Source organism: Malus domestica, chromosome 03 (assembly GCF_042453785.1).
Source record: "Malus domestica chromosome 03, GDT2T_hap1".
NCBI lineage: Eukaryota > Viridiplantae > Streptophyta > Magnoliopsida > Rosales > Rosaceae > Malus > Malus domestica.
Window position 1 is genome coordinate 28,942,783 of NC_091663.1, and position 23,957 is coordinate 28,966,739.

Here is a 23,957-nt window from a genome sequence, read left to right on the forward strand (position 1 = left end):
GGATCAAGGACTTGGCACTGCTGTGGAAGACAATTGGGACCATCACTACTTAATTGAGTAACAGATTAGGCTTAATGCCAATCAGTAGCACTAATCACATATCACACAAAGCGGACGAAGGAAGCCACATACCTTACATAGAAGGGGCAATAATAATGATCAGCTCGCATCGCAGCATGGACTCCTACCCCATAAATGAACTCAAACTCGGATTTCAACTACTCAACAAATTCCAGATGCCTCCTGCCTGAAACGCTTACGAGGCATCAGCCTCAAGCTCAGAGAAACTGAACACCCTTCACACAAATTGAAGATACAAAGGAATTGGTGAAGTTTAATTTCTAGTTTTTTTCCGAAGAATAATACAATACCAGACAGCCAGTCAACAAGCAAAGTCATCTACCATTCAAGTTCAAAAAGAGGTCTAGAATATATGATATATCAGTAGAAGTTCCGCTACATGTTGACAAAAGTAAACAGTCTTGCAGACTACATTAAAACATATGAATGATGCTACATTTGATTTCCCAATCTTGATTGGTTGTCAGATTAGGACAATCCCCACCTCATTTATGAAATTCCAGGCAATGAAGACCACCCAACCTTGAACCGAAAAATGATGAAGTATGATCAACGAATTCCAGCTGGTGATAAATATTATTAACCTGACAAGCTTTCTCGCCTTGGAAACAGGATTTAATAACGGCTATATGGTGAAGCCATATTGTTCTGAGGTGGTGGAGTTGGCTGTCTGGGTCTTGCGTATTCAGCAAATATGACCCAACCATCAAGAAACTACACATAAACAAAACAAAAACTTCAGTTCCAAGATAGAAAAGTGTGTATGCTAAATATCGATAACAAATAAATGGACAACCATTCCCACTATCAATGGAGGAGGACGGCTGAATCGACATTAATAAACAAAACCCCTAAAAAGTAGAAGTGCCAGAGAAAGGGTGATAATTAATACCTGAACACTTTCGTATTTTAAAAGGCCTTACAAGTTAAGTAAATTCCCAAACAGACATCAATAGTGTTTGTTTTGTTCAATGAATGCAAGAAAAAAACATTGCAGCAATAACAAATAACAAGATAACTAAATACATATAATGTCAATATTATGAAATCTTATTTTCAAATTTGTAAAAGCTTCCTGCACTTGTGAGTTTGAACAACGTGACAATCTGATGGCTAATGATCTTTGGATACCAGACAATGTGGTCCGCAGGTTATGGCATGAACATGCAACAAAGTTTGGTCATGAGATAATTGCGTTAGCTCATTGGAACTTCCATGCCATGGAACTCCATAGTGTGAAAGATGAAAAAAATGTGGAGCATGCAGAATGAGATTTGAGATATCCTAGATGAAGTAGCTTTTTGTTAGTCAGAAAAAAGTAAACATAATTTTTTGGTTCAAGGAGAGTTCCAGATACGTCTTTGAAAGAAAAATAAGTATGCTAAAACTGCTTCAGTGCTTGAAATGTTAAGGTAATGTAATCATGAGGGCTCCGACTGGAAATTTCTTATATTGTGCTCATATCATTCTTAGAGCTTCCTTCTGAATGGAAGCAAAGTATGTGCATTCTGTTTGCCTTGAGCCAGCGGGAAGTAACTGAAAACATTTTCCTGAAGAATTGATGAAATATTTTTTAGAAGGAAGATTTTCAATTTGTTAAACATCTTTCTTTTTTATAGTTCTGGAGTTTGAGTGTGAATACATCCAACGGAACAAGGCTACCCCAACAAATATAGAGAACCCTTTTGTTGGGTTGGGAGAAGCCATATTGCATCGCTAAAATACTGTGTTTTCACTGACTTATCATGTAGTGTCTAACAAACTTTAACTGTGCAAGGAAAACTGTCAACTGACCTTTCCATCCATCCCTTCTATGCCTTTGGCAGCATCTTCTAGGGTAGCATACTTTACAAAACCAAACCCCTTGGAATATCCTGATACTCGATCAGTTACCACTCTAGCTGTAAACAGCAGAGAATCATTAGTAAATATTTACTAAAGAAATCATTATATAACAGTAACAATTGTGAAGGATAACTACACACCATGAACTACTTCACCAAACTGAGAAAAGGTTTCGTGTAATTTTTCTGTAGTAGTACGTTTGCTGAGCCCTGAAAACAAACAGATAAGCGACCCAATAAAAATCATAGTAAACCAAAAGGAAACTCAAGTGTGATTGAATCTAGACCACTAAAGTCTGCAAGGCACTTATCAACTAAACAAAAGATGAAAGATTTAATCTAAAAATACATGGAAGACAAAGAAATTGCCTTCAAGATAATCAATGTACATGGATAAGCTCGGAAACTCTTCCTGTGCTTAACAATAATAAATTGTTGCCTTAAAAAATAAATTTGCACTTCCAACCCTTAATAATGAAAAAAAATAAATTCAAAACTACATCTCTCTGACGGGCCATGTGAAACAAAACATTAGCTCGTTAATGAAGAGTCGCATATTCATTGTTAGCATCAAGTGGTTCATGGATTTTCAGAATCAGCTTTCATACCCAATAAATACATCAGTCATTTGCACATTCACAAATAACATTGACATTTGCACATTCACAAATATTCACAAATAACATTGACCGAGGAGTAAGCAATCATTTCCAAAAGATACTATTTATTCTATTGTACCTGACAGTAAACCTATACGAAGAAAAAAAAAACAACTGCTAAAGGCAAACGTCAAAGAAAGAGATAACAAAAACTCGAAATTTATGGCCCGTTTAATAACAATTTCATTTTTGGTTTTAGCTTTTAGTTTTTATTTTTTTGTTAGTGATGAAGCGGAAATGCATGGAAGAATTGAGAGATATACAGGGATATACATAAGTGAAGGAAGGATGATCGGACAGACGTAGAAGAAATGTATAGGTACAGAAGATGAAAACTAAAACTAAAAAACTAAAGTTTGTTCACTTTCAAGATTTTGTTATCATTCATTCTTCTATATTACTTCCCCTCCCTCCCCACCTCCACGACCATTCTTCAAGCATAAACATTGAAAACTAAAAACGAAGTAATTATCAAACGGACTGTAGATATCCAACATTTAATATCAGTCTATAATTAAGAAGTTGCAAACTTTTAACTCTGTAACACTCTGTTTGGTTTGTCAAAAAAAAAAAGGCATATAAAATTGAAAAGCAACAGTTGGTATCTAATTAGGATTTCTGTAATTAAAAACAAAATGTTAAATTGTCGAAGTAAGCAAACGAATCAATTTAGTGGGGGTTCAGTTTCTAGGTTGCCCAAAAGTGATTAACATATAAAATAAGTCTAAACAAATTATGATTTCCTGCAATCATTTTCTCAGCAGCTAACTCAAAAATCATTGAACAAGTGACGCAAAGACGCGAGCTTTTTACAAATTAATTCAAAATAGACCAAAACGCCGATGACCCATAAGAGATAAATCGGTAAACATGAAGGAAATGAGGGGAAAAGCGGGAAAAGAGGAAGAGATTGACATACCGGAGACGAAGAGGTTCGTGCTCGGCTCAGCCTGCTCTCGAGCCGAAGGCGTTGCAGAGTTCATTGGGGGAATGAAACTGGTTGAGAAGAGCCGCCCCAAGCCACGAGTGGAACCGGCGGCGGCGGCCGCCGCTGCTCTCAGTGTCAAAGCCATTGTCTTTGCGCTTGAGAGTCTATGCTGCAACGGCCTAAAAGCTAAAACCCTATTCGATAAACCTCGATGTAGATTTTCTAGAGAGAGCGAGAGAGACAGAGAAAGGTCAGCTATATGAGGGAGATTGGAAAGCTGATTGCTGAAGTTACGAAATTGGCCTCCGTTTCTAGTATGTAATGCCTAAAAGGGGTAGGGTTTCGTTTCAATCTAACGGGTCAATCATGGTTCGTGGGATGGAAAGGGATCTGGATCCCTCCCATTCATGATATTAAAGAATTCGTTTCATTGAAATTTAATCAAACGGTTACAAATATGGGGCCATTTTAAAAATTATAATAACTTCAATTGTTAGATCAAATTTCAATAGTATGAATTCATTGATTTTGTGGATTAGGAGGATGAGATCCAGATAGGATTACCAAATAAATAGTTAGGATTGGTTGTAAGAAAGCTTATGAGTGTTGGGGTTGTTAGTAGAGGTGGGCGCGGTGCGGTTTCGAGTGAAACCGCAACCGAAACCGAAACTTTTTGTGTTGCGGTGCGGTTTTGAAGCCAAAACCGAAATGAAACCAAATTGTTTGGTTCGGTTCGGTGTGGTTTCCAACGGTTTCGGTTTGGTTTTTGAGAAAAAAATGTACAATTTAAAATATATATATATATGCATAAAACGGTCTTATTTTCCTTGTATATTAATTAATGAATATGCAGCAAAATTGCCCTAAAAACAGCAACAACACTGCAGCAAAAAACAGCGGCAAAACTGCCAAAAAAATGCAGCCAAACTGCATAAAAGACGCAGAAAAACAGCAGCAAAACAACCCAAAAAACTGCAACAAAACTGCAGCAAAAAATGCACTGAAACTGCAGCACAAAACTGCACAAAAAACAGCAGCTCAACTGCACCAAAAAACTGCACAAAACTGCACAAAAACGCATCACATCTACTAAAATTCAATTTGATCACCAATCACAATACTTTACTACAACCCAATTGAAAAGTTAAGTTCGCCATAATACAACTAAAGTTCAAACTTCAAAGTTTCAAACAAAGTTCAATGTCAAATGCCTTATGGCATTAGTACAACCAAAAAAAAAAGGGAACTTTAACGAAAAGCACCCGGTACTGTTACATTTTTACACTAAAAAGTCAATCCTGGTACTATTCACTTTACCCTTTATTTTGTCCTTATCATTAAAACTCAAAGTTTTCAAGCCATTTTCATTAGTTTTCCTAAAAAATAAATGGTTCATGGAATTCAACAAAGTCTTAGTTTGCAACTTACTTTGCATCGTTCAAGTTTCAAACATTTGTCTTTCCTTTTCCTTTCGGACACTTATTCTTTAAAGGTTTAGGAGGCCTTTGAGCTTGTGAAGACCTTGCATCTTGTAAACGCATAAGGGGAGGCTCTTGTGAATTAGAACCTTGAGATTGGTTTGGAGCTTGTTGTGGTTGTTGATCAAGAATAAGAGAGGCAATGCTTGAAGTCGATTTGGCCAACTCTACACAATATAAAACATAAAAAATATAATTGATGTTTAGTTGAAAAAAGAAAACGAAAAAAATTCTTTTACTTCAAATGATATACTTACTGGATTCAATACTTTCATAAAACTTAATGTGGTCAATTGAAGGTGTATCATCCTCCAAAGTAATAATATCACCCCTCAACCAATTTTGCATGCATATCAAGACCTCCACTGATTTAGGAGTTAAAGAACTCCTAAAATCCGAAATCACTCGACCACCGGCGCTAAAAGCACTCTCCGATGCCACGGTCGAAACTTGAATTGCAAGAATATCTTTTGCAATTGCGGCCAAGATAAGATACTTGTTACTATTCACCTTCCACCATAAGAGAATGTTAAAATACTTTGTGGACTCTTATTTTATAATTTGTACCAATGGATCAAACAAATAAGAATTCACCTCATCTCCCACCACTTTCTCATCACTATCTTCAACAAAATGCATCCATTCATCAATTAGATCATCTTCCGTCATAGCCACATTAGATGAGGTAGAAGAAGGTTGTGATTGTAAACTTTCCGATTTCTTCATGTAGTTTCCACCTTCAACATTAGGAACATATTCATCATAAAGGGCACGCAATATATTTTTTATTTCTTCAGTTTTCAATTGTACCTCAATGTCGGAAAGTTTATTTCTAAAGAGTTGTGTGGCATGCCTCAACTTGAACCTCGAATCTAAAACAAGTCCAATCACAATAAGAGGGTTCAATTTATGGTATGAGTCAAAATATTTTGCATATTTTGATCACATATCGGATGCCATTGCCTTTAATAATTGCTCCGACGGTAAACCCACTTGCATGTTAGCTCGGGATTCTAAGTTATTGATGGCGGTCTCCACTTTTATGTCATCATGGAGGCCGGTATGAACCGTGAGATGTGTAGAAGCACTCATCCTCAAAGTCACATCATTAAACACCCGTAAAAACTTGATAAAAACCTCCGCCTTGGACCAATCTTCTTCCGTTGGTGGTCCAACCCTTTTCCTCCCCTTGGTTTGGCAAACAATAATCACACCATCTTCATCTTTTTCATCTTCAACTTCCTTAAAGTAAGCCAAAAAAGGACTTGCTTCATCCTCCGCCATTGTAGCAAAGGCCTTCTTAAATTTCAAGGCTACATACAACATAACAAATGTAGAATTCCACCGAGTAGGGCAATCAAGGAAAACCGTTGCTTTGCATGTCAATTTCACCCTATGCACGGCTTGCATAAAAAGCTCAAATCTTTGTGGAGAGCTCCTCATGAACCTCACACAATTTCTTATAGCTAATAGACCATTATTTAGCCTCTTCATCCCATGACTCACAATTATGTTGGTTATGTGAGCGATGCATCTCACATGTAAATACTTGCCACCTAGAATAGCTTGTGAATTTTCCCACCTATTCATTTTCGTCATAAGTTGATCCAAAGCAACTTTATTTGCGGAAGCATTGTCCACTGTGATCTTCATAACTTTGTTTATCCCCCATTCCAACAAGCAACTTTCAATTAACTTTGCAATTGTGGTTCCATAGTGGTTAGGAATAACACAAAAGTTTATGATCCTCTTATGCATATTCCATTCATGATCAATAAAATGTGCAGTAAGAACCATATAATTGGTGTTTTGTGTGCTTGTCCAAGTGTCAGTAGTGAGACAAATTCTATGGGCACTTAAGGTTTTCTTCAAATAAGTTTTCGATTCATTAGACATGTTGAGAAAAGTTCTCACAAGAGTTCTTCTAGAAGGCACTTTAAACAATGGTATACCAACAGCACAAAAAAGCCGAAACCCTATCTTATCAACTGTACTAAATGACATCTCATCTATGACTACCATCTTGACACATGCTTCTAACACACTCTCTTGTGAAAATCCAACAGCAACCAGATTGTTACCTTTACTTTTATCCCCAACCAAAACTTTTTGCTTTTTACTTCTATTCCCTTGGTAAAATTTACAATATCTTTCAATGTGGTGTCTTATGTTTGTGGTGCCATTAACTCTTGGTTCAGCTGCATAGTCATCTACACTGCTCTGTTTTGGGCAATAATTACATTTAGCTCTCCTAAGTTTTACTTCGGCCAAATATTTCTCTCCCTTTTCATTGATTTTTGACTGTTTTTTCGTCACATAATATGTTGTAAAATGATCCCAAACTCAGCTACGTTTTCTTGAATCAGAGTTACTGACTTTTTCATTTTTGCCCTCAAATTCTTCGCCGTCATTTTCAGGGTCACCTTCAACGTCTATTTCATTTTCCGAGTCAATTTCTATTGCCTCGTCCTCCGGCTTCTCAGGGGAGTCCCCAGTAGAAGAGTAACCAATCCCACTATGCTTGCTGGATTCTTCATATCTTGACTGAAATAAAATATGAAATGCTCATTATCTTACATGAATGGAATGCATGTTTCATTAATCAAATCTGGCAGCCTTAAGCCCTAAAAGAATCAAACATTAGAAAGAAATAACCCTAGATCTAGAAATACCAAGCTTATCAGCAACCAAGAGGAGGCTTACAACAAGCTAGAGGCCACGGAGGTGATTCTTTATTTACAAAGGGAAAGAGCCAAATATTATCCTTAAGATAATAAATCAGTAGGGTTAGCTAAGTGGCCACAGGTCATGGAGGTGCGGAAACTTAGCCTAGATCAAAATCTTTAGCAAAAACAAAGCAGAAAACAGCAAATCTGACCAACTTCAATCCAAGTTTAAAACTTTTAATTAACACCATACTCCTCTGTTGAGGCATCAGGTTGTCTTCAAGCAAAAGGTCCAACACCATTTCAATTCCAAAATTTATTTTTCGTTCTTAGTCAAACACCACATTTAACTATAATTCAGCAAACACAGAGTCAACGACATAGGTAAACCTGGTTAATGAGACTATGAAAATCAAGCAGCCATGACATAGGTAAACCTTATATGTTCTATAAGCAGCCAAATCAAGCAAGCTTGAGCAAATAAAAACATAACCAGAAGCAAGCTTGAGCAAATAAAAACATAACCAGAAGACAAAGAACACATCCATGACAAACCAAATAAAAGGACTACATGGTTTCTCATTAATTTTCTTTGAGTTAAGAAAGAATTACCATTCCCCAGCAAACCAAATCATTATAACCTTAATGGAAATTGAAACAGAAACTCGAGGTATCACTGTATTAAAGAACGACAAAGAAAAAAAAAGCCTAAATCTGATCCAAATTATAACGTCTAACCAGCACTCTGAATTGAAGATTTTATTTCGAAAATGGAAGCAATAAATTCAGAAATTATCTTTCAAGACCCAAACTTCTTTTTGAGACAAATAACTAAGAAATTATCTTACCATATTAGTTGGTAAGCAGTGACTCAATGAGGTCGCAAGGCAAGGCAAATATGAAAGCAAGCAGTGACTCAGTGACTCAGTGAGGTCGCAAGGCAAGCAGTGACTCACTCAGTGAGGTCGCAGTCGTAGAGGCAGACGCAGAGATGCAGATTGTAGTCAGGCAGTCACTCGCAGAGGCAGATGCAAATCGCAGTCAGGCAGTCGCCGATCACTTCCACCGCTTCCAGATATGTAAGCAGGCAGTCGCCGCAGAGGCAGATGCAGAGATGCAGATTGCAGAGATGCAAGCAGAAACAGCCAGGTGACCAGGTCGCAAAGGCAGAGGCAGATATGCAAGGCGACGACACAGAAGCAATCAGACACTCAGACTAGTCAGGAGTCGAAGTGCAAACCCAAAACCACAAAACCAAATCTATAACCTAGCTGAACTAATTAAAAATTTAAAAGTTTAAAATATAACATTTATTTATTATATGGTGCGGTTTCGGTTTCGGTGCGGTTTTGAAAACCTAAAACCGAAACCAAACCGTTTTGTGTGCCGTGGTTCAGTTTTGAAACCAAAACCGTTTCAAAACCGCAAAACCAAACCGTTTGGTGCAGTTTGATTCGATTTGTGTTTCGGTTTCGGTTTCAGTTTTTGGTTCCAAGTGCCCACCCCTAGTTGTTAGAAGATAAGAATTAGTTTAGAAGGGCAATATTGTAATTCTACTCAATCTAGTCTCTATATAACCATTGTTTTGGAGACTTTAGAGTTTCATCATGTAATCAATTTTGTATTAGAACAATATAATTGAGAAGCTTATCTCGCTCTCATCATTCTCTCTCTTCGATTTCTTCAGTTTCTTCATTCATAAGAATTCATTAATCTTGTACTGTTAATATGGTATCAGAGCCATTTCCTCGCCAGATGAAGTATCGTTGTGGGGTGGGGTCCCCTTATAAGCCATTATCAACCATTATAAAAGAGTAATACTAGGGGGATTAAATTTCTAGACTAAATTTCTATTCAGTAATACGGTCTGGTGGTATTCCTCTTCACTTGAAAGTGAAAAGTTTTAGATTCGAATCTTATGGATGACGAATTTGATACCAAATTAGGCTGCTTATTGTGTGGCTTGGCCGAACTCTCCCTTCCCTTAGTATAAAAATATCAATGTACTAAAAAAACAAAAATTGTAGACTAAATTTTGTAAACTAAATGATATGGAAGTTGAGTGATTAGATTATTACTTAAACATCGATAAGTGTGCTCATTTTCTATTGGTGACATCATTTAGTTTATAAATTTAATCTCCCCAGCATTACTTATTATAAAATTTACACTAAATTTGCAACTTTTATAATCCCTTCTTTTAAAAAAAAATAAAAAAAACATTTATCCACTAAGTTGTGGCGAAGGAAAAGAATTCCAGTGAGTCGGGCGCTGAAACGTGCTAAACTCAAGGTGTTATCTTTACGGCCCGCTACTATTCTTTCGTTACTATTCATATGCCCCTAAACTCTAAACCTCATGGGTCTCCACTGCTTCAGTTGTGCTTTGGACCTTACGAGGACATGAATTTGGGCTGCGTCTGCCTATGCCTTAATTTTATTTATTTTATGTTTTATTTCCTATTTTTGTTTTTCACCAACAATACCAAACTATCATCTTTCATGTTCTACATAATGCACTTTTGATGAAAACTTTCTTATAACCCATCCCCCAATCCGACATCGACGAGATCGAAAACCTAATAACGTCAGCGTCCAATCGAGCCTCACTATCATCCTCCCTGCTATCGTCGATTTCGACCTACCCTACTCGACGGTGGCGTTGCAAACCTAGGGAAACCAAAAAACCATTTGGCCGTGGAGATTTACGCTCTGCGACCAAACGGTTTTTCTCCTTCCGGGGTGTCTTATCCTTCTTGATTTCCTGCACCGACCTTGTCGTGGTCGCCAGAATCTACGGCCCTCTTGGGTCCTCCTACAACCCGTGGAGAGGAAGAAGTTGTTGGGCCATGTGTTGTTGACCTACTTATTATTCGGCCTTTTGTGTTAAATTTTATATACAAGTTATTAAAAAAAAAAAAAAAAACTAACCAGACTGAAATCGGACCGAAAACCAAATGAAACCAAACTCACTCCTACTATAGCGTACGGTACAGGGCACACTGAGTCGAGGGCAAGCAACTAGGCAGGGATTAACTGGAGGGCTTACAAGGGGAGCTAGGGTTTTGTCTTCGAAATTTATGTTAGCTTTCTTGGAAAGCAAGCTACCCAATAGCCCAAGTTAAAATCATTTTTTTTTAAATTTTTTTTTAATTTCTGGGGTTAGAAATTAAAATTAGGGTGTGGACTATAATTAAATAACTAATTTGGAAAGATAAATTGAAAAATAAAAAATAGACAAACACAATCGAATGTGAATGTTCACTCACGAGTCACAAAAGCAAAATGCGGGTTGCTCCACCGCTAAAATGTTAATTTTTCCATATCTTTGTGTGTCTTAGTCAAAACTACTTTATTTATTGGAGGTGGATTGTCTGCCCTCCCATTTTCATACTCTTTCCATCCCCTTCTATCGTGTGATCACGCTTAAGTCTCGTCAACATTTTATATTGATTTTTTATAAAAATTATAAAACAAAAAGTAATAGGAATATAAAATATTGACGTGACTTAAACGTGACCATACAAAACAGAAATGAATGAAAAGAATATGAAAATGGGAGGGCAGACAATCAACCTCCTTATTTATTAGCCATGGGATGGATAGAATTTTGTAACGAGAAAAAGTATTAAAATAAGGAATAAAATAAATTATTGGACCCAAATCACATATTCTTTGTTCTTGTATTTGTCTTGTTCCCCAGATTTGGCGGTTGAAAGGTGATAAGTTCGTATTTTCCACGCAATTCATAAACGCCAAGGCCCTATATCCTTCTCAATCTTAATATTAAAAAAAAAAATGCATGTTACAAAAATATAAAATAGTTAGGGGATTTAATGATCCATTTCTTTCAGATATTTTTAATTTTATATTTCTAAAATTAACACGTTTTGAATTAACCTAAAGAGGAAGATTCAAACTCAGTGAAAGAGACGAGCATACTGCATTCGCCGACTGAACTAACCGACGCATGCTATTTTCTTACGTTTGGTGAGGAAGAGGTAAAAGAATCAAGGAGTTCAAAGGGGATTGGCTATGTGTAGTGGAGATGACCATCAATATCCTATCACGGTGTCAAAAAAAGATTAAATAAAATAAAAAAATAAAGGAAGGCAGTGGAGGTGAAAATATAATATTAGTCATCTTCCCTACCAACTATTACTTATATGGTTGACGTGGACGGTACCATTGCTCAAGATTTAAGATTGAACTTCATTTCGATTCTTGCTTAAATCTTATCATTTCGACAAATAAATTATTTTATAATAATTCCAAAATTGTTTTTCCTTCAACGAGATATTTGTGCTTAGAAATGCAAGATCTGGTGTAAGTCGCATAATAAATTAAAGCTCGTTTGAATGTATTTTTAAAATGACTAAAAGTACTTTTAGAGAAAATATTTTTAGGTTTCAAAAGCACTTAAAGTGCTTTCTGCAAGAAGTACCAGTTACGTGCTACTTCCAAGAAGCACTTTAAGTATTTTTCTAGGATTTACTTGCATCTTTACCAATTATTGATTCTATAAACATTTTCACCAAAAATGATTTTAGTCATTTAGTCATTTCAAAAGCGCATCCAAACGAGTTCTTCGTGATAATAATTGGATACTAAAGTCGTCCAGCAAATAACTCGATTCTAAGACCTCATAATTTCAAGTAGAATAAATACAGTTAGACCGTAACTACTAAGTGACAATAATATTTGAAACAAAAACCTTTAAAGTACGTTCAAACATGAAAGTTGCTTCCTCTGAGGAGCGCCTGAATTTCCAAATTTATCGTTTGTAACGTGCACACAAAGAACGGCCAACCTCCCCACGTCACCTTCCAGCGCAATCGAACCCTTTTGCCCAATTCTGCCTCCAACATATTTTTGAATCTTTTTTTTTTTTAATTAATTTTTTATTTTAATTTGGTGAGGAATGGGATCATATCCTTCACTTTAAAATTAAGCTAGCTTATTATTCTACTTCCTCTATAAATTCATAATCCTCCATGAAGCTGGAAGCTAACCTCAAGACTTCGCCATGAGGCTATGCCTCGTCCTGGTTTTGATAGCCAGGCTCTTCGCAAACGCGGAATCTCTTGGCAGAGCTGATTTCCCCGACGGGTTTGTTTTCGGAACAGCTTCTTCAGCACACCAGGTATTCCTTTGTTTCGGTTTCAATATCTCGACAGAGCTTGCATGTCAAATAGCAGTTTAACCATTCATGGGGTCTTGTATGTGGTGTAGTTTGAGGGCGCTGCAAATGAAGGAAACAAGGGAGTTAGCGTATGGGACACTTTCGCGAAAGAACCAGGTATGAATTCAAATTCAATGAGGCATTTTACATGATATGCAAAAAACAAAGAGAAATTTACGGAAGATATGATCGGAAGAAGCGGCTTTGAGATTGTTTTGTTTGTTTAACAGGGAGGATTCTGGACTTCAGCAATGCAGACACAGCAGTTGATCAATATCACAGATTTCAGGTGAACACAACAGTGACCTAAGTTGACTTTCTGGAGTTTTAACCTTACAAGCAATAGCAGATTGTCTCAAAGTTTTCTTTTCTTCCAAGTCTTTTTTTAGTTCAGACAAGTCTTTCCTAATAAAATTAGGAGAAAATTAGAGCAACGGTCCCTTAACTTTAGTCTAATTGGAGCTTGGGTCCCTGACAAAAAATCAGTGACCATTGCCCCCCCTGAACTTGTTAAGAGTGTGGAGCAATGGTCCTTTTGAGTAAACCCATTAGAACTTTCATACCTTATTTATCCCATTAAATTCTTTATTTTGGATAGAAGTTCTAACGGTGTTATTATAATAGCATAACACAAAACATATCCAGAGTAAATAAATGGCAGAGTTCAAGTATATTATAAATTACTAAACTAAACTTAATATTTGCAGAGTGATATAGAGTTGATGAAGGATATGGGAGTGGATGCATACAGATTCTCAATATCGTGGCCAAGAATTTTTCCAAGTAAGATTTGATTCTGTCCAGATTTTCCTTTTCTCTACCTCACTGTCTTCTGATTACTTACTGCTTTCGAAAATAACCTGAGACAGACGGAAGAGGAGAATCCAACTCAGAAGGAATAAACTACTACAACAGCCTTATAGATGCTTTACTCGAAAAAGGTATGCAATGAGACCTCAATAAGAATATAATTCTTAGCTAGAGAATTATTTTTCAAGATTACAATTCGATTGCTTTTACAACGCCATTGAAATGCATAACTGATTTTAAGAAAATAATTCTTTCTCAATGACAACGTTATTGAAGGTCAAACTATTCTTTTCGATTAGGGATCAAACCTTTTGTAACTCTATATCACTGGGATCTTCCACAAGCGCTTGAAGACAGATACGAAGGGTGGTTGAGTGCAAACATAATGTAAGTATCAAACAGCTGCAGAAAAGGATTTGAAAATGCTGAAAAAAACTTATCATTTACCTCACTTGCTTACAGAAAAGACTTTGAACATTATGCCTTCACCTGCTTCAAAACCTTTGGTGACAGAGTTAAGAATTGGATCACCTTCAACGAGCCTCATGGTAATGCACTCCAAGGTTATGACTTGGGCATACAAGCTCCGGGGAGATGTTCTATTCTTGGCCATTTGTTTTGTAAGAAGGGAAATTCATCTGCTGAACCGTACATTGTTGCTCACAACATCCTCCTGTCTCATGCTGCCGCTTATCATAGTTACCGGCAATTTTTCAAGGTACCCTCATTTCTGTATAATTATACTTCCTAACTCAACTAGTAAACTTTATGCCATATGTTAAAGAAAATGACACATGGAACTTATGTTGTTTTACTGAACCATCTAGGAGACACAAGGAGGCCAAGTAGGAATTTCATTGGATGCCAAATGGTATGAGCCTGTATCTGATAATGATGAGGACAGAGATGCAGCACACAGAGCAATCGATTTTTCATTGGGATGGTAATTTCTTTGTAAATGTTCTATGCATCACAGACACCAAAAATTGTATAAACACGCATAACACAGAAAAGTGAATCAGGTTCCTTGATCCACTATTTTTTGGCGAATATCCACTTTCAATGAAGAAGCTTGTGGATAAGAGATTACCAGAGATTTCGCAGGAAATCTCAAATTTCCTGGTTGGAACCTTGGACTTTGTTGGCCTAAACCACTACACCACATATTATGCTCGAAATGACAGGACTCGGATTCGAAAGTTCATAATGCAGGATGCTACATCTGATGCTGCAGTCATTTCAACCCGTAAGATGACAAAACACTTTGTACCCGCTTGTAGTGTTTGGTTGCTGGAATGATCACCGGAATGGAATTGAATGGAATGAACGCTGAAAGAGTTAAGGTCAAAGTAGGACAAGTAAAATTGGTAAGGAAAGCAATTGGAATTATAAAACACTTTGGGCGAAAGGAAATTGCCCATTCCAATTTTTTTTTTTCCTGTCGACCAAGCAATGGTATGGGCATTCCATCCGGCATATTCCTGCGTATGGAATGTCTATTCCATTCCAAGGTCCATTCCAGAAGACCAAGCACTACCTAATTACAAAAGAATCAAAAATCAGGATGTCAACTGATTATTATTATACCTGGCTTTCGTTGTAGCATACAAAGGAGGAGTGGCAATCGGAGAAAGAGTATGTCTCAAACCCTTCCTAAAACCTTGAATTCAGTCACTGATTTCATATTTAAGAAAGCTCGTCGGTGCTTCCTCCTCCAGGCAGCTTCCCGCTGGTTGCGCATAGTCCCATGGGGCATCCGAAAGTTGGCAAGACACCTGAAAGATAAGTATGGGAACCCCCCGATGATAATAACAGAAAATGGTGAGTAGACTAGATTCAAATTCACAACTTACAATTCAAAGTTTCATGAAATAACAGATGTTCAAATGCATGAGCACAGGTATGGATGATCCAAATAAACGTTTCATACCTTTAGAAAAGGCTTTAAACGACGAAAAGAGGATAACCTTTCACAGGGACTATCTCTCGAACCTATCTGCTGCTATAAGGTAATAACCACTCCCCACTTCGATATCTTTGTGAGGTTATTTTGTGACATTTCTAGAACTCCAACATTGTACACACAAACTTAACAGAAAACTCAATCAATGCAGGCAAGACAACTGTGACGTGCGTGGTTATTTTGTGTGGTCACTGCTCGACAACTGGGAATGGAACATGGGATACACTGTTCGGTTCGGTCTCTACTATGTGGATTACAAGAAGAACCTGACAAGGATTCCTAAAACTTCAGTACAGTGGTTTAGAACACTTCTCCAAGTTAACGATGACCCGAGACGCCACATCTAACAAAATTATTTTGCTACAAAGCATATAAATAACAATTTGTACAGATGCCATGAATATATCAAAGCAAAAATCTATGAAATTTCAATGATGAAATCCCAAAAGTCCAAACCTTCTTATCTGTCTATTCCAACTAACAAATTAGACAGACAACATTGAACCAAAACAAAATACATTAACTAAAACAAAAACATGAGTTCACAATCAAGCATCACAAAATCGATGTCCATCAGATGCAGTAGATTCCAATTTACAGCAAACCAAATTGCTTTGATTGAATTTTCAATTAACTGACTTTAATTGTGTTTCTGAACAAAAAGAAAAACGCAAAATTTGTGGAGAAAGAATCAAAGAGCGCGGGAAGAATGGCATGCATACCGGCATTTTTCCCGCAGAGGCGGAGTAGGGCTCGAAACGATGAGGTCGGAACCGTCTCAGGCGATTGTTACCATGTTTGGTCTATCAGGACGCCATCGGCCGTATTCTGGGAGCACCCTCCCAAAGATTTTTATTTTTAATCTTTAAAATGAATTACAAGTTCTAAAAAAAACATTAGGCGCTAATCAGTGGCAAGTTGGCGTCTAGTGTCCAGGCAATTTAAGCGGATTTAGGTAAATTTCTTATATATCTTATAAATAAGTGCATATTGACATTTACAAAAAATTAAATTTGTATGAAATCCATGAATAAGATAATAAAAGAGTATCCAACAAGTCTAAAACTTTAAAACACATTAAGCATATATGTCATATATAACCATAATAAGGAGTATTGTAGGATGACACATGTACAATAAGTTCACAATTTAAAACCACATAAAATGCAAAATAGGAGGAAAATAAGGAAATATAGTAATGTAGATAGGATTTTTATTTTAATTTCAAAAAAAAAAAAAAAAAAAACCTCCTACCCGCCTAGCACCGCCCAGCCTGCCACCACCGTCCAGCGCCTATGCCGTTTTTTAGAACATTGATTACAACCGGTGAAGACAGCTTTTCTAAAAATCTCCAGCAATGATTTGTTACTGTTCTGATTAATTATTAGACGTTTGAAAATTAAGAAAATGTGGCTAGGTTTCTTTAGGTGTTCGCCTTGTTTCTCTAGATCCATCTATGCATCCGCCTACATCGTGACTCTCGCTTAGGCATTTTATTTTCGTTCACTAAATTGTAAGAGATTTGTTGAATAATTGGATGAAAACTTATTATATGCTTGTTTTCTATATTTTCAATATGACCTATCACTTTAAAGGAAAACTAATGAAAAATAGTTTGAAAACTTTGAGTTTTAACAATAATGACAAAATAAAGGGTAAAGTGAATAATACCAGGATTAACTTTTTAGTGTAAAAATGTGATTTTTTGTTAAAATGAATAGTACCGAAAGTTTTTTGTTCAAATTCTCATACTTTAATTTATATGCCATCTTACTTTTGTAATTGATGTATTTCAATATAATTATGTTCACCTAAACTCTTGCCTACACTACGTCTAACCGCCTAGACGCAAAGATCTCAACAAACCGCCTGACTAGTGCTATCAGAGCAGCTCTAGCGTGTGCTGGAGGTCGAGGGATAGGCCCGCAAACAGTGGTAGAGAGCCTGAGCAAGCAAGCCCAGGGTGTGCTGGCGAGGGAGCCCGAGCAGGCCTGAGGGAAAGGCCCGGCATGAGTTGCCAGCCCGAGAGCTTGAAGGCAATGTGACATGGGGCGACGTCAGGGCGACGCCAGCCATAATATAAAATTAATAAAAATATAAAATATTATTAAAAATTTTAAAAATGTAAAACCAGTAGGCTTCGACTCCACCGCACACCACACTGCCTTCGCCTCCACGCACTCGCGATCCCCTTCCTTCCACTCGTGCACCCAGATCGCACGATTTGGGATTTGTTTTTAAGAGAGAGAGAGAGAGAGAGAGAGAGAGAGAGAGAGAGAGAGAGAGAGAGAGAGAGAGATTTTAACTAAGGAGTTGGCGATCCTTTACCTACTTAACTAAAGAAAAACTGTGAATTTTTGCACTAATCGGCTATTGATGTTGTCAGAGTCTCAGGCCCTACCTCCGGAGCTCAAGTGAATGAGGGCTGCTGAGCTTGAAAAGGAAAGAAAAAAAAAACACAGAGCTTTTGGAATGGTGCATTGGCACCATGCGAAAAGAAGAAGAAAAAAATAATAAAAAAAAGGAGAAATTAGGTTCACATACTTTTTTTTGTTAGTTCATTGATTAAGATCTTATTTATTTTCAATTTTTAATCAAAGTCCTTGGATATTAATAACATCATTAATTATTTGAATAATAAAATATTTTTATTTTTAAATATATTCATTTAGTGTTAAAAATGCTACAATTAGTATATTTATATTTATGGCTAAATTTTTTATCTTATATTTTTCTTGTACCTATTTTTAATTTGTACCAATTTTTTATTTATTTTTAATTTGTAACCATATATTAGTTTCTTTTTGTGCCCACATTTTTTAAAGTTTTATTTGTGTTTGTACCCTGTGTATACTGTCACGTAACATTGTATATTTAATCAATGATAGAAAAATTACATATGGTATATTTATGTTTTATGCCTAAACTTTGTATCATATATTTATATTTTTAGTATGTACCCACTTTTAATTTGCAACATTTTTTTAAATTTGTAGTATTTTCTTTATAGTTTTATTTTGTACCCATGTATTAATTTCTTTTAGCGCCTATATTTTTTAAAAATTCATTTTTACTCATAATTTTTTAATCTTTTATATATATCCTAATTTATTTATAATGTACCCATCTTCTTTATTAATGTACCACTTTGTTATATGTGAAATGTACCAATATTTTTTAACACTATGAATACATTCTTTTGCCATTTATTATTTCTTATTTTTACATAGTTTTTATCCATTTATTCAATCAAAATGTTTGCATTTTTTTATTGTAACAATTTCTAATAGTATTATAATGAGGGATTTTAAATTTATAGGATTATAAATCTCATAAAATATCAAACAATTAATGTCAAAACTATAAAAATATAAATATTAATTGTAATATAATGATGTGTACAAAGTCAATGAACTTTGATCAAACTTTGATTATCATTAAGGTTTTAGTCAAAGAATGTTAAGGATTAGGAACCGCAACCAAAATATCCCTAAAAAAAATGTTTTGGAATGGTGCATCGGCACCATGTGAAAAAAAAACAAAGGTTTTGGAATGGTGTGCACCAATGAAAAGAAAAAATTAAAAAAATAAAAATAAAATTTTTAATAGAAAGTGGTACAACGAAGCTGATTAAAAATCATATCCGAAATTACAAATAAAATTATTTTGTATTATTTATAAAAAAAAATACTTATATTTTATTGCCTATTAACATGACTATTCAATGTAAAGGTGAAAATACAAAAGATAATTACTGTTTATTAAGAATAATTACTATTCACTAGATGAATTAAATAGTGAATAGCATGGGACTTTAGAAGAAACGGTGGAACTGCTCTCATCTTTTAAAATTTTTAAAAGGACAAAAAGGAAGGGTGGGTTTGAATAATCTTTTGACTCATAGTGCAAAAGGTGAAAAGATATTCATAAAACTAGGGGAAAAATCAGAAACGCACCCTACCACACCAGGCGGCCTGCAAACGTAAGAATTAGATACAGAAAAACACCACTCGGAGCCACCGTTCAAATCTGTTCAAGCCTTTCTCCTTCACTCCTTGCCCCTCTCACCTCACCAATAATTATACACACACACACACACAAATATACGCCTCAAGAATCAAAACACGCACAAATAAAAAGAAAATTAACGTTGCTGTCTGTCTGTGTTTGCTTCTTGATATCAAAGCTCTAATTTTGTGCCGGCATTCGGTTCTTCCTCGCCGAACCCCGATTGTGTCCCGGTGCAATTTCTATTTTTGCCCATGAAACGAGGGTACTCGGAATCGTCCTCCACCTCACTCGGGCCTCCCCAGTCGAGATTCAAACACAACCCAGAAGGTGGAAATCGTAAACCCCTTTTGTTTTCTGGTTCGGATTTGTGATTTCTTCTGGTAAATTGGTAATCTTTTAGGTTATTTCGGGAGTTTTTGGATCTGGGTTTTGTGGGTTTTTGCTGATAAGTGAAGGAAGAGGAAGAGTATTGCACAAGTTGAAAACTTTTTTTCTTATTTGTTTTGTGTTTTCGATTGCCAATTTATTGAATGTTTTCTGTGTGTCTGATTAGTGTGGGGGATTAATTCGAACCTGGGATTTTTAGTTCCCCACTATTTGGTAAACAGGGGAAATGGAGAAGAAGGGAATGTGACTAAATTTTGAATTTTCTAATTCTAACTATTTTTTTTTATAGCTGAAACAAAGCAAAGGAAATATATGTATATGTATGCATGTATGCATTTTCTGTGTGTGTGTGTGTCTAATAGCCATACAAAAGGAAAATTCAAAATTGAAAATTTGAAATCTTCATGGTTTTCTAACCATGGTTTATTACATTGTGGTCTTAGGTGATGCAGAATTCTTGGAGGATGAAACCACAAAAAAATTTGCACGTAAAGTGGCCGATCATTACAGTGCAAGGACGAATCAAACTCTAGAAGAACGAGAAGCTAGTCCAATCATCCATTTAAAGAAGCTTAACAATTGGGTTTGTCTTTTAATCTCCTTAATTAATACTTAAAAATTGTTTGATCACACTTCATACTTTTCAGTTGGTTATAGTTCCTTCTCTCGTTGAGCAGATTAAGAGTGTTTTAATCCAGCTATATGCTCGCAAAGGAGATGCTGTTCTGGATCTTGCATGTGGCAAGGTATTGGTGGTCCATTTGTATCTTTTCGTTTTCCCCTCCCTGCAACTAAGTATTCTCTTTTAAATGTAATTTATTTTATAGGGGGGTGATCTCATCAAATGGGACAAGGCAAAAATTGGGTATTATGTTGGAATTGATATCGCTGAAGGCTCGGTAAGTATTTAAATTTGGTTATACTTGGCTTATTAGTTCGCATTTTTCTTTTTCATAAATAGCTTCGTTGAGTCTGTCTACTCTCTTCATCGCAGTTAACTAGTTATTGTTTAATGGAGTAGAAAACTTATTCTAGCACCATATTTTGCTGTATTCCCACTCAATTGCTGACCTACATTTCAGAATGCATAAATTTGCATTAGTAGTAATACATTTTTAGTTGGCCGACATTAGAGCTATGGTGAAGTGTCGTATTATTCATTAATGTTGGAAAATTTGCATTAGTACGTGTTGACTTCTAGTTGGCCTATTATAGCTATTGTGAAGTGTCATCTGTTCAATTCATCAATGTTTGAGAGAATTTTTTTTTTTCAATAGCTGTTTAGTTTTTATTTCATACGAAGGGAAAGTATTTTTTCTTGTCAAACAAGGAATGAGTTCTAGCAAACTGTACCATATATGGACAAATACAGGGTTTAGGATGATATGGCATTGTTCTGTGGGTGAGTTGAGACTTGAGAGGTTTTAATGCTATTTTTCTGACCTAGGAAAATTCTGTTTTATCATTGTGTGTGACTTACTTTTAGTTTTTCTTTGTCTTGTACCACCTCATCACGTAGCAATAGATTTCCCAGTTCTTATGACAGTAAAGATCTTTTTGAATGCCATCCTTCTCTTTCATGTGTGAAATCCTCTTTTCATGTGTGTATTTCTCCGATGAAAAATGAGTGACATCTTTTTGCGCAAGACCTTATCAAGAATGTTGGAAGTCAGTCTTGTTGTCTGCCTCTTGTCCTTAGTGTGATTATATTTAAAAGGTGCCATCATCAACAATCTTATTATTTTGTTCAAATATTTGTACAGATAGAAGATTGTCGTACTCGTTACAATGGTGATGCTGACCATCATCAGCATCGTAAAAAGTTTACATTTCCTGCGCATCTTATATGTGGAGATTGCTATGAGGTAATTGCAAATTGGATAGCTGCTAACTAAGTCATTGCTCTGTTCCTTGGGAGCTTGCCTTTGCCTCACTCAATCAAAGAAGAAGCCATTAGGAAGCAGCATATGTTTACCCTGCTTAGTGCATCTGTAACGTATGATTATTAATGCTATGTATGTGCATGGTTTCAGGTTCGCCTGGATAAAGTCCTGGCTGATGATGCCCCCTTTGATGTTGTCAGTTGCCAGGTGAGCCTCTCATGCACTAATAGCTTTCTACCTTATATTGTAATGTAATTCAAAGATTTGAGGGGAGGAAAGCCTTTGAAACTGACTGCTTAAAACACATTTTATTCTGCAGTTTGCCTTGCATTATTCCTGGTCTACTGAGGCACGTGCGCGGCGAGCCTTGGCTAATGTATCGGCTTTACTGCGCCCTGGCGGTACTTTTATTGGAACAATGCCCGATGCAAATGTGATTATCAAAAAGCTCAGAGAAGGTTTATCTTATGCCTTGATGATTCATTTCCCTTGAGAGTCATGTTAAACTGTGACCTAGGAAAAGGAAACAAATTTGACACTGTTAACTGTTGGCATTTGTCTCATAAGCAATATATTCTCCCTGGCCGAGTAAATAGTGAAAATTCATTAAAAAAAAAAAAAATTTCCCATTTCACTCTCTTATGTTTAGCATTAAGATCTTGGGCATGGCAGACTACTTTCACCATTATTTATCGGAGATGGTATTTTCATTGTGATGTCCAGCTGAAGGATTGGTCTTTGGTAATAGCGTCTACTGGATACGTTTTGATGAAGACTTTTCTGAAAAGGTATGAATTTACTCAGACGCTTTATTTTTCAATTTGGCTATTCTCCAATCTGAGACATGAGTATTTAATTTATAAACTTTTTTTTTTAATTATTCCTAATTTGATAAATGCTTCATGTGTGGTTGCAGAAATTCAAGTCTTCGAGCCCCTTTGGTATCAAGTACAAGTTTCACCTGGAGGATGCTGTTGATTGCCCGGAATGGATTGTTCCCTTTCATGTTTTCAAATCGTTGGTTGAAGAGGTATACTTTCTTTCATCAGAAATGGTGACAGAAGTGCATTCAGAAGCACACACTTCTAATTGAAAGGAGCTATTTGAAACGTTTATCTACTTTTCGCTAAAAGTCTTCTCGTATTCATATAAATGAATTGACCTGTTGCAGTACGATATGGAGCTAGTTTTGGTGAAGAACAACCATGAATTTGTGCATGAGTACATTAAAAAACCAGAATTTGTGGAGTTAATGCGGAGGCTTGGTGCATTGGGTGATGGTAACCAAGATCAAAGTAAGTTTGTTTCCTATCAACTGTGACAATTTAGTTTCAGTTGCTTATTTATGATTTTTTTTTAATTAGCTTAATGCTTCTCATTTCTGCTTTGCAATATCCAGGTACACTATCGAATGATGAATGGGAAGTAGCTCATCTCTATTTGGCATTTGTCTTGAGGAAGGTGAGTGCACACTCCTAGACTTCTAGTACCGATGCGATTTTCCATTTTTATGTTGCTGTTACCATTATTATAGTCCGTTAGCATTTGCTGTGCGTTAAATCTATGTTCTTTCCAGCGAGGGGAACCTGATCGGACACAAGTAAACGGTAGGAGAGACATAGGGAAGATGCACATATCAAAAGAGGACGTCATGTACATAAGTAATGACTAATGCAACACCAATTATGTCTCGAATGTCCATTTTTACAGCAGACGAGCAATGAATTTGCACGGCAGGAGAAGCCTGCTTGGCGCTATGGGAAAGCGAAGAGCTCGACTCCCCGCACCGTTCTACTAGCTACGATTACAAGTGGATGTAATTGTTCAGTTTTGTAGATTAATTATGATCTAAGATTTGTAATTTTCATTGTAATCAATGCAGCAGAGGAAATAACTGTTTGTAGTATCTCTGCTATGAGAAATAGCTTTTTTTTGGCAAACTGAGAAATCCATTCCAGGGCCAAGAGGCCAAAGCAAACACCGAAAGCCAACACAAAGGCAAACACAAACAAACCACTAAGACAGTGCAGAAGGGTACAACAAAGAGGATGCAGTAGCAAAGCTAA

The 23,957-nt window shown here is 36.2% G+C and overlaps 3 protein-coding genes and 1 long non-coding RNA gene across 6 annotated transcripts; 2 read left to right on the top strand and 2 right to left on the bottom strand.

Annotated features, from left to right (window-relative positions):
- Nucleotides 1-405: 405 nt before the first annotated feature.
- Nucleotides 406-3,873, bottom strand: LOC103429498 (organelle RRM domain-containing protein 2, mitochondrial). Its single transcript, XM_008367646.4, has 4 exons — nt 3,504-3,873; nt 2,067-2,135; nt 1,876-1,982; nt 406-795 (listed from the first exon to the last, which is right to left on the bottom strand). The coding sequence occupies exons 1-4, from the start codon at nt 3,655-3,657 to the stop codon at nt 697-699; spliced, it is 429 nt and encodes a 142-aa protein (XP_008365868.1). The 5' UTR covers nt 3,658-3,873; the 3' UTR covers nt 406-696.
- An 8,398-nt stretch (nt 3,874-12,271) lies between these two features.
- On the bottom strand, nt 12,272-16,489 carry LOC103429513 (uncharacterized). Of its 2 annotated transcripts, XR_528640.4 has the most exons (7): nt 16,333-16,489; nt 15,578-15,876; nt 15,235-15,422; nt 14,095-14,976; nt 13,956-13,993; nt 13,587-13,697; nt 12,272-12,897 (listed from the first exon to the last, which is right to left on the bottom strand). It is a non-coding gene; the product is annotated as an uncharacterized lncRNA (long non-coding RNA). The 2 variants fall into 2 exon arrangements; XR_011579439.1 differs by lacking the exon at nt 15,578-15,876 and having other exon boundaries at nt 16,333-16,471.
- On the top strand, nt 12,657-16,050 carry LOC103429506 (putative beta-glucosidase 41). 2 transcript variants are annotated; one of them, XM_008367652.3, is made up of 13 exons: nt 12,657-12,798; nt 12,888-12,954; nt 13,068-13,126; nt 13,545-13,620; nt 13,707-13,778; nt 13,947-14,034; nt 14,110-14,365; nt 14,475-14,590; nt 14,670-14,893; nt 15,251-15,282; nt 15,366-15,468; nt 15,548-15,656; nt 15,762-16,050. In XM_008367652.3, exons 1-13 carry the CDS (start codon nt 12,682-12,684, stop codon nt 15,955-15,957), a joined length of 1,515 nt encoding a protein of 504 aa, XP_008365874.1. In that variant the 5' UTR covers nt 12,657-12,681; the 3' UTR covers nt 15,958-16,050. The 2 variants fall into 2 exon arrangements, with proteins under 2 accessions (XP_008365874.1, XP_017186393.1); XM_017330904.3 differs by having other exon boundaries at nt 14,161-14,365.
- Nucleotides 16,490-19,508: 3,019 nt separating the features above from the next.
- On the top strand, nt 19,509-23,831 carry LOC103429539 (mRNA cap guanine-N(7) methyltransferase 1). The gene is made up of 12 exons (XM_008367687.4): nt 19,509-19,948; nt 20,452-20,591; nt 20,686-20,754; nt 20,836-20,907; nt 21,772-21,873; nt 22,042-22,098; nt 22,211-22,349; nt 22,615-22,679; nt 22,808-22,921; nt 23,063-23,186; nt 23,291-23,352; nt 23,468-23,831. Exons 1-12 carry the CDS (start codon nt 19,873-19,875, stop codon nt 23,561-23,563), a joined length of 1,116 nt encoding a protein of 371 aa, XP_008365909.1. The 5' UTR covers nt 19,509-19,872; the 3' UTR covers nt 23,564-23,831.
- The last annotated feature ends 126 nt before the right edge of the window (nt 23,832-23,957 follow it).